This window comes from Pyrenophora tritici-repentis, chromosome 1, assembly GCF_003171515.1.
Source record: "Pyrenophora tritici-repentis strain M4 chromosome 1, whole genome shotgun sequence".
NCBI lineage: Eukaryota > Fungi > Ascomycota > Dothideomycetes > Pleosporales > Pleosporaceae > Pyrenophora > Pyrenophora tritici-repentis.
The window spans coordinates 3,547,386-3,559,715 of record NC_089390.1 but is presented as its reverse complement, the minus strand read 5'-3'; the positions used below and the strand labels follow the sequence as shown (position 1 = coordinate 3,559,715).

The window sequence follows — 12,330 nt, the reverse complement described above, 5'->3', positions numbered from 1 at the left end:
ACTTATCTTTTTATAGTAGCTTACTCTTTGGGGTCAGCCCACACGCTCTCGAATACTAACACCGTTTCCATTTGTAATCTCACCAAAGGATTCCTATACCCCAGCTATAAAGTCTTGATCTCACCCTACTTGGGATATCAACCCATCACTAACCCCACCCACTCCACGTCATCTACTAGCCCCATCAACCATGACCCCCACTCCCCGAACCCTCATCGTGTTCGGCGCCGGCCCAGGCATTGGCGACCACATCGCCGCGCAATTCGCCCTCTCCACACCTATATCGCACATTGTCCTTCTCGCACGTAACACCACTCGCCTCAGCACCTCCGACGCACCCTTCGTCTCTTCTCACAACGCCTCCATCAAAGTATCAACCCTCGCCATCGACCTCTCCGACCTTTCCTCTATACCCGGCGTGCTAGAAAAGTTGGATTCCATGACCACAGGAGAAGATGTAGAAGTGATACTATTCAACGCAGCAAGGATCCGAGCAGCATCGCCTTTGGATTTCGACGTTGGGGAGATTGAAGAGGATCTTCGGGTACGTAGATCCCTATTACACGGTGACATGGTATACTTGACAGTGTGGGTAAGCACCTACTAGGCCTGCCTGGCGACTACAGTGGCCTTTGTACACTAGTATGTCAAGTATCTTATGTCACCCGGGTGATTACATGGTTCTGTCTTAGTCTGGATGTCTTGCTAAGCCGCCAAGACAGACAACCACACTATCCCTCTACCTTATATCTCAACACTACGTCCCCCGCCTCCAGTCTCTCGCCTCCTCCAAGCCTTCTTATAAACCTGCATTACTAGTAACAAACTCCCATCTTCCCTGGAACCCCGTCCCCCAGCTGCTCTCTCTCAGCGTCGTCAAAGCAGCGCAGAAGAGCATGGTGGATAGCTTGTCCCGCGCATTCAGCAGCAGCGGTGTTCATGTGGGCTTGCTACATGTTGAAGGTGTTGTTGCACCTGAGAACAAGGTGTTGAATCCAAAGACAATTGCAGAGAGGGCGGTGAAGTTTTGGGAGGAAGGTGTAGCGGGTGGTGTGGGGATTAGGATCAGAGAGTAAAGTGTAGCGGGCGGTGACATCTTGAAGTCAGAAAAAGCTTGGCAGAATTTTCTTCGGATCAGGTAGTTGATGGTTCTTCAGTTTGGTACGTCAAGGGTGGGTACTGAAGATTCGAATTAGGGAGTCAAGTATAGCGGGGGATGTGGGGATTTAGATGGGAATCATGGGTTATTAGCAAAGTGTAGCAGGTGGTGTGAGAATCGCGATGGGAATTAGTGAATACCGATAAAGTTTAGTGGGAGATGTGAGGCAGGGAAGTACAGCGGGTGACACATGGGTTAGGATCTAGACTCTGGATTCAACTATGGTGGATAGTGTGGGAATCGGGATTAGACAGTCAAGTGGAGCGGGCAGTGTTGGATTTCGTAGTCGAGGGAGAAAGGACGGTAAGTCGAAGCAGGTACGTATGTACGGTGGAACATATACACGTTTGGAAAATCTCAATCTTATTTTTCCGGTGGCTTTGGTTCATCATGCACAGCCATACTGGGTTATATGAAGCTTTGACTGCAGTAAGCATTTGCGCGCATTTCTTGACTATCTTCTCTTCTATCTCGCTATGGCTCCCCTAACTGTAAGTTTACCTACGTAATCGTCCGAAGATGTACCGGTGCTCGAAGCCAACTCGTTTTGATACGCGAACAACGTCTTTGATAGACTCAGGACTGTGTTCTTTCATCTCGCTGATCAGCGTGTTGATTAAGACTTAAAGGGGGCCGGATACTTCGTTGTTGGAAGAATAAATGTTTGCATCTCCAACCATCTAAACCATCTACACCTACGCTATATCTCACCAAACACCCCTACCTTTTCTTTACAACATGAAGCTTCTTAGTCTCTACCTTGGTTTCAATGGTGCTTGCCCAGAGACTACCGACCGTCATTAAGAGCGTCTGCTGTGAAGCACCCGCTCCGGGGCCGCTAAAAGCCCCCCAAAATTGGTGCCAGGACCGTTATCAAAGCAACACGTTCTGCGTAAGTACAGCTAAATCTAATACACCAGTATTTTCTAACATATAATTCAGTGCGTGGAGTTTCCTACCAACGGCGCCGGAAAATGTCCTGTTGGGTTCGCACGTAGTGAAGCTGTTGTCTTGACCAGAGAGGTTGGTGGATTCAATCTCGCTTCCACAGGTATTCCGTGCCAGGGCGCGGGAGTGAGTGCAACTGGCTTCAGTAGATGCGTCGTAAATCCCAACGATCCAAGGTTCATCAACCCATAATTTCCTAGAAAGTAAAGAGGCGCCTTTGAAGGAGTTGGCAGGGCGCGAGGAGGGTGGTGTCGGTAGGATCCAGAGAGGTGGTTAAGTCGAATATCTTAGTTATAAGCCTCAATGAAAGCTATTTGGCTTGATTGCCTAGTTCTTTTCTCACCGTAACGCATGTAGATGCACAAGAAGGAATATCACAGGAACTTTTTCGCTCTCTACTCTCTCCTGTTTATTTTGCCTCTTATGTAATCGGATGCAGTAAATATCATTACACCATAGCTTTTCTGTTCTCGAGGATTCTAGGGGTTTTTACAATTACAAAACATCGACTATGTATTTGGAAAAGCAGCGCGCCTACCAATTCATGCTCAAGAGCCAATACAAAAAGTATAAAGACCATAATGGGAAATGGAAAGGTGGCTGGATCCAATCGTTACATAATCTCAAGCTTACTTACCTTTGTCATTCTTCGTGCTACACTTCTCTACATAAGACCGAACAAGCCTCCGCCGCTTATGTCCGCGTCATCGGATCGACCAACAAAGCTTTGATACAGTCTGAACCATGTGATTCGCTTGAGATGAAAAACAGTGTGTGTTGATGACGATATAAAAGGGTCTGGTGGTGCCGGCCCATGAAAGAAATACTTTTTCCTATCTGCACTCCATCTACACTACAAACCACCCAACCTGCGCTAGCCCAGCTGCTCGTCTACAATCTACAAAATGAGGCTCATCATCGCATCCCCCGCTATATTCGCCCTGGCCCTCGCTTCCAGCCCAATAAAGCCGCGGCAGTCTCCAGATCCAGTACACACAGTCGACGCGTGCTGCGGGCCACCCGCTCCGGGTCCCGTCGGTGCACCCGCCAATTGGTGCCAGGACAGATGGGGCAAAAATACATATTGCGTAAGTTTGGCTGCCTACTACTACTATCACCATTTCCGTTACACAACGTTGGCAGTAGCAACCCATGTTAACAGAAATCCAGTGCGTGGAACCTGAGAATCAGCGTTGCCCGACTCCCGGTTTCCCAAATCCCGGCCGGATTTATCTGCACAGGGGACGCACTTTACAAGAAAGCAACGGTACACCATGCGCGGGCGGGGTGCCGGGCTACACAGGCAAGAGTGGGTGCTTTTTACCTGGGTCTGGGTTTTAATACCATGAGACTACCTCCGGCATATTGGGCGCTGGCGTTACAGAAGAATGTTGTTAGGGCGCGGGTGGGTGACTGAAGTTAGGGACGGGATAGTGGTTTGTAGGTTGCTATATATGTATGTTTGGGCGCAGGCCTTTACGCGTACTCATCTTGCACAATTTCCTGACGAAATTACATACAAACCTAGCTTGTGTATCTTTCCGCGTGTTGGTTTATGAAGATCAAAATTCTACCACCCGTTCTTATGTCATCCAACATGCCAATGGCTTGATTGTAACTTGGACACATCGCCTCTTCGTTCACCTTGGTAGTACCTACCAGTCGGCCTTTGCCTGTTGTAGTAGGGGAAAGATCATCCGCATGTCACTGTGGCTTTTGCGTCTAATTGACCGGCTTACCAACAGAGATGTCAACAAGCAAGTCAAGCTGGCTTGATTCTTATCGATTGCAGATCACAGACCATTCTCTGGGACGTGCCACTGTGCACGAGCCTCTATATTGTCTGTGATCTGCAATCGATAAGAATCAAGCCAGCTTGACTTGCTTGTTGACATCTCTGCTTACCAACTCATCCGTGTATTCCGAGATATGATGCCGAAAACATTGCCGCCCAGATTCTTGTCACGTGCCGACATGCTGACAGCGTCTTCATATATTTTCGACCCAATCATCGATAAGGCGTAGGTTCTGACTTCAAGAGGATCCAACTCGTTTAGCGGTGACAACATCATCCCCATCTCGCTGTGACTCTCGGATTTAATCTTTAGGCTTACCGGATCTAGCTGACCATCCGTATATTCTTAGATTTGATACCCAAAACTGCAACGCCGATGTTCGTGTCATCTATCGACACACTGACAGCATCTTAATAGAGGTTTGGCCCCTTTGTTTACGAGTCATTTGGTTCGAACTTCAAAAGGGCCTGGTACCTCGTCCGAGACTTTGGGTCCTTAGTCCACAACCCAACACTACCTAATCACACAAACAAAATGAGGCTAACCGTCGCTTCCAGCATGTTCTTCTTGCTCCTTGCTTCCGAGAAAGCGTTCGCAGACGACCAAATAGATTATGCCTGCTGTGGAATCCAAGCCTATGGGAATCCGCAATTCGCACCGGATGGTTGGTGCCCGAATCATTCTGGCTATACGCTCTGCGTAGGTATTGCGAGAAAGTACCATCCTAGCATACTAGTGGCCTTGTCGGATCGTGAGTATCGGTAGAGACGTCGGCTGCTTGACACTTCGGCCCGACTTCGGCCCACCTTGCGCAGAGCTTAGGTATACCTTCGTAGCAGCTATGTTCGTAGACAATCAATCAGAACCACCGAACAGAATGCATTCCTAGTTATCGTTATTTCCCTTTACGCACTTAGTGCAAAGCCAACCAACAGGCCTCTAATAGAGTTAGTGCAAACACCTCGGACCTGGCGGATCCTGTTCTCAAGCCGAGTTTCGTAGTTACAGGAAAGTTATTCGATACAACAGCCTGCCAATCGAATACAAAAACTACGAGACTAATTGCGCTACCGACAATGCATACGTCAACGGCTGGAAGATGTGCGTTATTCCTTGGTGAAATCTGCCTGCTGCGAAAAGGACCGTGGCGCTTTAACAGAGGGGTCGGGGTTGGTTTTCCGGATTGGGAAACACGAGTGCAGGTATAGGATGAACTAGGGGCAGGAGGATTGGGACGAGTAGGGTAGGGTAGGGGTTGATTTGGTGGATGTGGTTATCAAATTGTCTAGGTAAAGTGCCAACGGTGTTGTTGTATATCTGCAGCATACCTAGTAGTGTCTTTACTTCTTTCTCCGCCTCCATCTCCATCTCCATATCCTTCCATTATCGCTCACACTTGCGCGACTCCGTATAAAGCACCTAATAATATGCGCCACTGTAGGCGCCAGACATGCCTATTAGGTGCTGACCCACACTGTCAAGTATTCCATGTCACGTAGGTGTGAGACAGGAAATCGCGGGATGGATGCCGTTGTGTGATGAAATCATAATGGTAGGGTGTTGAATCGATGGATAAGTGAGTGGGCAACGGCGGAGTTATTGAGAGAAGCAGAGGTAGTCCGATCAAATGAGAACAAAAAGGGTACCTGCCTTCCGTGCCGCGATGACGCACGAAAGGGGCAGGTGCGGTCGTGTCCTACTTACCCCACCCAACACAGTAATCTTTCATCTCACAAAGCATCGCACATTATACAGCATCTTGAATTCTGAACAGTCTCAATTCAATCCTACGTATTCGCCAGGCCAATGCAAATAAAAGATCCTTAACAGCATCACCAACACCCACCCGTTCCCGCTTTTCTCTCCTCACTCCGACAACCGCACAAACTGCCAATAAAATATATATATTACCACATGTGCACCAAAGCCCACGCAAAGAAGACCCAAAAAAAGCTATCAAAGCCCACCACCTCCCACCTTTCACCGATGGAGAAAAAAGTGTGAAAGGTAATAAACTCCATCCCGTGCAGTAGTAGTTTCTCCAAGCCTCCCCAGATGTCCGTACCCCACCACCGCGGCCATGCTAAGTTGCATGAAGAAGAAGAAGAAAAAGTTGAAGTAAGAGTTTTCGCGCAAGTGCGGCCACTCCCCATTTTTGGGAAAGCAGCTGAATAAGGGAGAAAGAAGAAGACAAATTTGTTGTTACAGGTGGTATGCAGATGACGACAAGGCCGGGGGTCTTGCGATTAAACGGATGTTGCATGTCCAACTGCATGGTGTGTACGTAGGCCGCCTGGGTGTATGGAAAGTGGCCGAAAGTAAGAAAAAAAGGTCATCCAGGACGTCGATACAGTTTGTGTGTTGCGAGAAGAAACGTAGATTTGCATTGTTGAAAACGTCCTTGGCTTGGAAAAGAAAGGTGGTACTGCCAATACGCCAAACATAAGCCACAACCCGTGGGTTGCGACCTTTTGTCCCGTGTTCACGCCCTACGCCTGCACTCCGATCGTGTGTATTGGGTTGCCAGGTGTTCGGCCGTTTCCTTCTAATAGTAGATCATCAATGGGAAGCGTGATTGAAAGAGAAACGATTACTGCGAGATGCCTATATCTCGACAGTCTTGAGTTCTTCTGCCTCCTTGGCAGTAACGGGACTCTTGAGCGACGCTCGCTCTGACTTTGTGGTGTCTTTGGTATCCTTGTTTTCCTTGTCGCTGCCTATGCTCATGCGGGGAGTAGGCAGCTCGTCACTTGGTCTTGGGGTGTTGTCGACGGAGATGAGGTTCTCGGCGGGTGTCGCAGCCTTTGAGTCAAGGTTGGGCTGTACGCGGGCGGGCTGTGGGTTTTCCTCAGCGACGCGCGCTAGCGGGCTTGAAAGCTTGCCCCGTGGGCTGACGCCTTTTGGTGGTTTTGACAAGCGATGGGGGGTGCGGCCGCGGTCTTCGGGTACCATGACAGGGCTGTGGTAGGGGCTGCTCGCAGTGCTGCTGGGAACAACCATGCCGGGGGCGTTGGGGTTGACCCGCAAGCCACTGTTGGGTCGCCTCTTGTTCTGTGGTCGGCGGCCGTGCTTCTGATCACATCGCCAGCGCAGGACTTCAAGGTAGGGCGGTTCTACGTTCTGGCGCTTGAAGGCGAGGAGTTTGAGCTCGCCGGTTTCCTCGTCCATGTGTACATCCTTGGAAGCAAAATCATCGGCAACCATGGCGAGCAGAGCACCCCACGAGCGAGCGACTACGTATTTGCAGTCGTAGTCGCGGCCGAAGATGATGATTTGACCCCACGTGCCATTAGGGCCCGGGGCGAGATCGGTAGCGAGGTAGTTGCCTCCCCAGTCGCGGGCCAGAGGGATCCACGCAGGGTGGGCGTAGGCCTTTTGCACGGCGTTTGGTGGCTGTGAGTCCTGGCGGGCAAGCAGATCTTGGCGCCAGAGCGGATTGCCCGTGGACTGAACTTGGGCGACGGGCGGGGCGGTAGAGGAGCCAGCAAAGGCCTTGACAGGGATTTGAGGGGAGCTGTAGTCGACCTTTGTGGTGAGGTACTCCTCGGCGACCTTCCGCCAGTTCCGCCACTCCATGACAATTTCCTCACAGTCGAGCAGCATGAGGCCGAAAATGACGCCGGTAGGCAGACCGCCACGCTCCTGACCATCGTGGACCTGCAATGACTCGCGGATGTCCATGGGTAGCGTAGCATCGAGCTCGTGCTCCAGCTCGTTGACGTCGTTGGAGGTGCAGCCCTCGCACATGTTGTCAAACAGCTCCTGGTAGTGGTCTTCGACCCAGCGGTCAATGCGCCGCCACGAGTGGGAGACGGGTGGGGGCGGGGGCAGGCCCTCGTTGAAGTCCTGCATCTGAATCTGGCCATTGGCGCCTTTGTCGAAGGCATCAGAGTCCAGCGTCGTCTGGCGGCTCAGCGAGCCGCGCATACCAGGCGAGTAGGGCGAGCTGGGGGACATTGGGCCCCGGGGCGAGCCGATGAAGCCATTGCTGGTCGCAAGCTCGTCGTGCTGGTAGGGCGAGTGCAGGTCGGTGCGGGACTCGGCGCCGCTGGCCGTGATGGAGGTGAGGGCGGCGTGGCGGCTCTGGGGGATGGGGATGTGACGGCCAGTCCGGTACGGGGAGTCGTGCGAGGCGTGTCGGTCGTACGAGGTCATTGTGTGCCAAAAGTCCTTCAAGGACGACGTGATTCTGTCTCACTGTTAGCCATGTGGGCGCGGGCAGCGGGGAGGGATCCAGGAGGGTCGAGCCGTACTGTTGTGCCATGGTGTCGGGCGAGGGAGAGCGAAACAGCAAAGGAGCGTATGGGTGCGCGCTGCGCTGTCGGCCTGGAGAGAGTGTTCCGGTGCTTCAGCGAGCGTCGGCGGGTTACAGGTGCAAGTTGCAAGGTGCAAAGTCTAAGGGCGCCCGTCGTGGTAAGAACAATTGTCAAGCGTTGGCGGGAGCTTGAATTGGGAGTCGAGAAAACGGATACAAGGTGACGTTAAGGGGTGCCGGCACGCCAAGGAATGCACGACCAGGGTGGTCCTAGGGTCGCTGGACGGGCGTTGAAATGCGCAATTCACACCCACGGCCCCGACCAAGTAGTCGCAAAGTCTGGGTGAATGAGTGCACAAAGGGGCTGAATAGGAGAGCGCGAGTCTGTGTGTGTGTGTGTGTATGTGCGAGTGCGAGTGCGAGTGCTGCCATGTGTCAGTCCGTCTGCGTCTGTTGTGGTCGGTCGTCTTGTTGTGTCTCGTCTGTCTGCATAACATGACCTCCTGCAAACGACGTGCTGCAGACGACAACCTCGTACAGTACAAGCAAATCATCGTCAACTAAGTAGACACCACCCCTGCCCGGCTATCAGTTTCTATCAATAGCGCATGAACTGCACTCTCACTCTGCAAATCCTCGTTGCCACCCACCCACCGAACACACTGCTCAGCCCGTTCGCGGGCGCGTCAAACCTGCTGCTCACTTTTTGCCGTGGCCAATTCTCTTCTGATTGCAGCCATGCAGCCATGCAGCCATGCAGCCCATTTTCGCCGCCTGATCTCCGCACCGTTCGTCCAACCGTAGCCCTGTTTCAGATGTGTCGGCGTCGCACTGCGCGCCAACGAGGTCCATTGCCGAAGCCACTTTTCGCTTGTTAGCTTCTTATCGCTCCCTTGCCCCGTTAGGAGGTGCATGCCAATGTTGGGAGCTGCTTCCTTCTGGGCCGTGTACTGTAAAACGAAACCCGAACCACAAAACTCGGCCTGCAATTGCTATCGCTATCACCTTGAAAAACAACACAACCCCTCTTTCGCATACTCAGCAGAAACGTAAAAGCAAACCACATGCAAAACATTTACTTCTGCTTCCTCCCCCCTGAGCCGCTGCACAGCCTCGAGCACCACCGCTCAAGCGCTGCATCTTACAAGCTCCACCCCCACGGCATACTTGCTGCCAAACAAACCGTTCCCTGTACTAACCTAGTCCATCAATGCATCTTCTCTGAGAATGCGCGTCGAGCGCTAGCTACATGGGTCCACGCTATGTACATGTTCAATTTCCGCCATAATTCCAAAAAGGGCCCAACTAATGTCCGGCAATGATGCCGTCAGCACAGCACACTACGTGGTTCATGACGTATCCTGATCATCGGCAAAACACGCTGGCCAGCTGAGATTGCCTAATGTGCGTAGCCTGCAGCAACCAAGAACCTCCACTACCGTACACCGTACTGGCCATGATCTTTCAGATTGACATGGCAGCCACTGCCGCCACTCACTTCCCCTTGTCTTCATGTACCACCAGACCTAAGCTCTTTGTACCCCGCCAACTGCCCAGGGGCAAACTAGGCTTTCTTCTCCCACGGCCCGAATCGGTGCGGGGCTGTGCAGTACGCCACTCATCTGCTGCACCACGAGATAGCTTCCGTGACTGTCGCTGGAAACATGTATTCTTCTGCCTCACCAAACGATACGTCAAACTACTTTGACAGCATGTCCCTACATGTCGTTTAGTTTGACGTCGGAGATTTGCCGCACTAGTGAGCCTCGTTTTACCCCACAATCGTATCGCGGTCGCGTGGGCCGGATACGAGTGATGTGCGTTCAGTAAGCGGCTTTTGGCTCTAAACTTCTGTATTCGCGCAAAAGCCCGCTTAGAGGCCTTTGTCGCTAGAAATAACAATGTCCATCTAGTGTGGCCTGCTTCGGGATATGCCCAAAGCGACGTAACTTGGATAAAATAACACTGTGTCCAAGGTACATGTGTTAGAGCAATGTTCTACTATCAGGTTGTTGTCCTGCCTAGGAAATGATGGAATTCCTCTTGCAGTGGCAATACGATATTCTCCACTGCCGCTTGAAGAAAGTCCACGTCCTGTAGATTTGCATCATGCTCGCTAAAACCATGAATACAATGTCTGACAGCATTGCGGAAAGCTGCAGAAAGGTTGCCTGACTCATTGTACATCCAGGTATACGCCAGAACACAGAGCTTCAGGGGGTCCTGATCGGTACAAGGGTCGGCTACATCACCCTCAATCTCCAGCATCCGGTACTTCTCGGCAGTCGTTCCAAAATACAGCTCAAGGAGTGATATAGCTAGTGCACTTAGAACTTTGTTGATGGAAGCTCCTGCATTCGGACTATTAGGTGCACCCTTTGAGCACTCATCCATCATTGGGCAGAGATATGGACGCTCGATATCAACTGGCCGCAACGTGTTCGAAGTTCGGTGGAAAAGAATGTCCCGTGCAGTCCATTCGCTAGCGAGCCATGGCGTTGAATTCAGATAGAGAACACTCGATGCTAGCGTTAGGGCCAGACTATATCTTTCCTTCATACTTAATTTGCATCTTCTCCCATTGACAAGCGGCGGATGTTCTAGAAGACTTTCTAGCGATACCGATTCCGAGGTAGGAATGTATGCTTCTGTGCTGTCGATCAAATATGCGCTTCGTAATTTGTTTTTGTTGTCTAGAGAGAAGCCGATAGTGGATGCACGGTCGCGCAGTTGCTGAATAGATGCACAAAGGTCCTTGACTTCTTCATGTGAAGGTAGAGCCTTATTTGCAGGGTCATGAACCGCGTAGGGAGGAAGCGAACCAAAGCTGACGCTCTTGGTCAGGCTTAGTCGTGGGGATGCCATGGGCGTAAGACACATATCCTCCTCGTCCTCCACGCAGATCTCGGCTGCCTGAAATTGCCACGGTACACCGCTGCCCTCGGGATCAATTGTAGAAAAAGAAACGTTGAAGCTGATCTTTAAAGATGGTCTTCTCTTCTGTGTTCTTGCAGCGAAGACACTTCCTCGGGGCTCGAGCTGAAGACTCGTCTTGTGCGAAGCCCTGCATGAGCAGGACCAGCATACAGTTAACGAATCGTGCAGTGTCTTGGCGTATCGCTGCAGCTTTCGAAGTCGCATGGCATACGAAGGCTTTGTCGCTTTGTGATATGTCTCGATCTTTTCGCTATTTTTGGTAAGCCTTTCGAGTTGCTTATTGCATTTATCTAGCTCTTCCAAAAGTGCTTTTATTGTCTTCTTGCTCATGCCGAAGCGAACGCGCTTTCTGAATTCGAAAGCATCGTTGAGCTTCTTGGAATTTGTGGCGAGAAACGCGTCGAGATCAATTCGTGTCTAAGAGAAGCGTGAGTGCGATGCAAGGAGCATACATCTATGAGACGTGCCTACCTCAGCTGGTGCCCCAAATTCTAGCCTACTTGCGATTTGCTTCGTTATCTTTTCAATATCCGCCATGGTATCTTGGTAAGTCTTGTATGAAATCCGGAGCTTGTCCTGGAGCGCTGCCTCTTTACTCTTCCACAGCTCTTGCGACAGGCCAGGATCGGCCATCATCATTGCAAATTCGGCCTCGGACGTGATGGAACCAAAGAGCATTTGGATGTTCTGGTCGTAGTGCACATATTGGGCTCGGAGATCTCTAATAAAAACCGGGAGCTCTTTGTTCCTTCCGAAGAAGCCTTTGATCGGATCGAGTCCTTCTCTATAGGTCTCTATGCCTGATATCCAAGTTAGCTCGTTGTCGAACACTCCGCACCCACCAAAGCACACCTTGGATAATCAACGGCAAACAGCCCAAAACAAGACCAGCTACCTCAATTCCGCTCATTGTAGTGCTTATTCACAGTAGATCGATAGATGCAGAGCGTTGTTATTGATGCGTCATTAGTGGACAGAGGAAGGAATAAACGACACCCGAGGCAGAATCTCGAGGCAGACACACAAGCTGATATCACACTCAACCAAAAAGCACACAGTCCCTTCCAGGTCAGAATGCGCAGAATAAAAGAGCTTGTCAACTGGCGAGCGAAGAAGTGGAGAGGTGCGACTGCCGCCTGAACTACGCCCCCCACCAAACTGCAAATATGCTAGCATCGCCTCACAACATGCACTCAACAGCTACCACAACTCCGGCTCGCTATCAGCCTCTAGGC

At 51.2% G+C, this 12,330-nt stretch overlaps 6 protein-coding genes across 6 annotated transcripts; 4 read left to right on the top strand and 2 right to left on the bottom strand.

The window, feature by feature from the left end:
* Positions 1 to 190: 190 nt before the first annotated feature.
* Positions 191 to 1,076, top strand: PtrM4_014140 (DltE, Short-chain dehydrogenase; the record flags this gene model as incomplete). Its single annotated transcript, XM_001931332.2, has 2 exons — positions 191 to 544; positions 723 to 1,076. 2 exons carry the CDS (start codon positions 191 to 193, stop codon positions 1,074 to 1,076), a joined length of 708 nt encoding a protein of 235 aa, XP_001931367.1.
* An 852-nt stretch (positions 1,077 to 1,928) lies between these two features.
* On the top strand, positions 1,929 to 2,299 carry PtrM4_014130 (uncharacterized protein; the record flags this gene model as incomplete). Its single annotated transcript, XM_066103131.1, has 2 exons — positions 1,929 to 2,051; positions 2,102 to 2,299. The coding sequence occupies 2 exons, from the start codon at positions 1,929 to 1,931 to the stop codon at positions 2,297 to 2,299; spliced, it is 321 nt and encodes a 106-aa protein (XP_065965333.1).
* Positions 2,300 to 3,012: 713 nt separating this feature from the next.
* Positions 3,013 to 3,448, top strand: PtrM4_014120 (uncharacterized protein; the record flags this gene model as incomplete). The annotated part of the gene is made up of 2 exons (XM_066103130.1): positions 3,013 to 3,195; positions 3,278 to 3,448. 2 exons carry the CDS (start codon positions 3,013 to 3,015, stop codon positions 3,446 to 3,448), a joined length of 354 nt encoding a protein of 117 aa, XP_065965332.1.
* Positions 3,449 to 4,437: 989 nt separating this feature from the next.
* PtrM4_014110 (uncharacterized protein) lies at positions 4,438 to 4,668 on the top strand (the record flags this gene model as incomplete). The annotated part of the gene is made up of 1 exon (XM_066103129.1): positions 4,438 to 4,668. One exon carries the CDS (start codon positions 4,438 to 4,440, stop codon positions 4,666 to 4,668), a length of 231 nt encoding a protein of 76 aa, XP_065965331.1.
* A 1,839-nt stretch (positions 4,669 to 6,507) lies between these two features.
* PtrM4_014100 (SMI1, Protein involved in beta-1,3-glucan synthesis) lies at positions 6,508 to 8,167 on the bottom strand (the record flags this gene model as incomplete). The annotated part of the gene is made up of 2 exons (XM_066103128.1): positions 6,508 to 8,092; positions 8,157 to 8,167. 2 exons carry the CDS (start codon positions 8,165 to 8,167, stop codon positions 6,508 to 6,510), a joined length of 1,596 nt encoding a protein of 531 aa, XP_065965330.1.
* Positions 8,168 to 10,162: 1,995 nt separating this feature from the next.
* On the bottom strand, positions 10,163 to 12,005 carry PtrM4_014090 (uncharacterized protein; the record flags this gene model as incomplete). Its single annotated transcript, XM_066103127.1, has 3 exons — positions 10,163 to 11,512; positions 11,567 to 11,895; positions 11,948 to 12,005. 3 exons carry the CDS (start codon positions 12,003 to 12,005, stop codon positions 10,163 to 10,165), a joined length of 1,737 nt encoding a protein of 578 aa, XP_065965329.1.
* Positions 12,006 to 12,330: the final 325 nt, after the last annotated feature.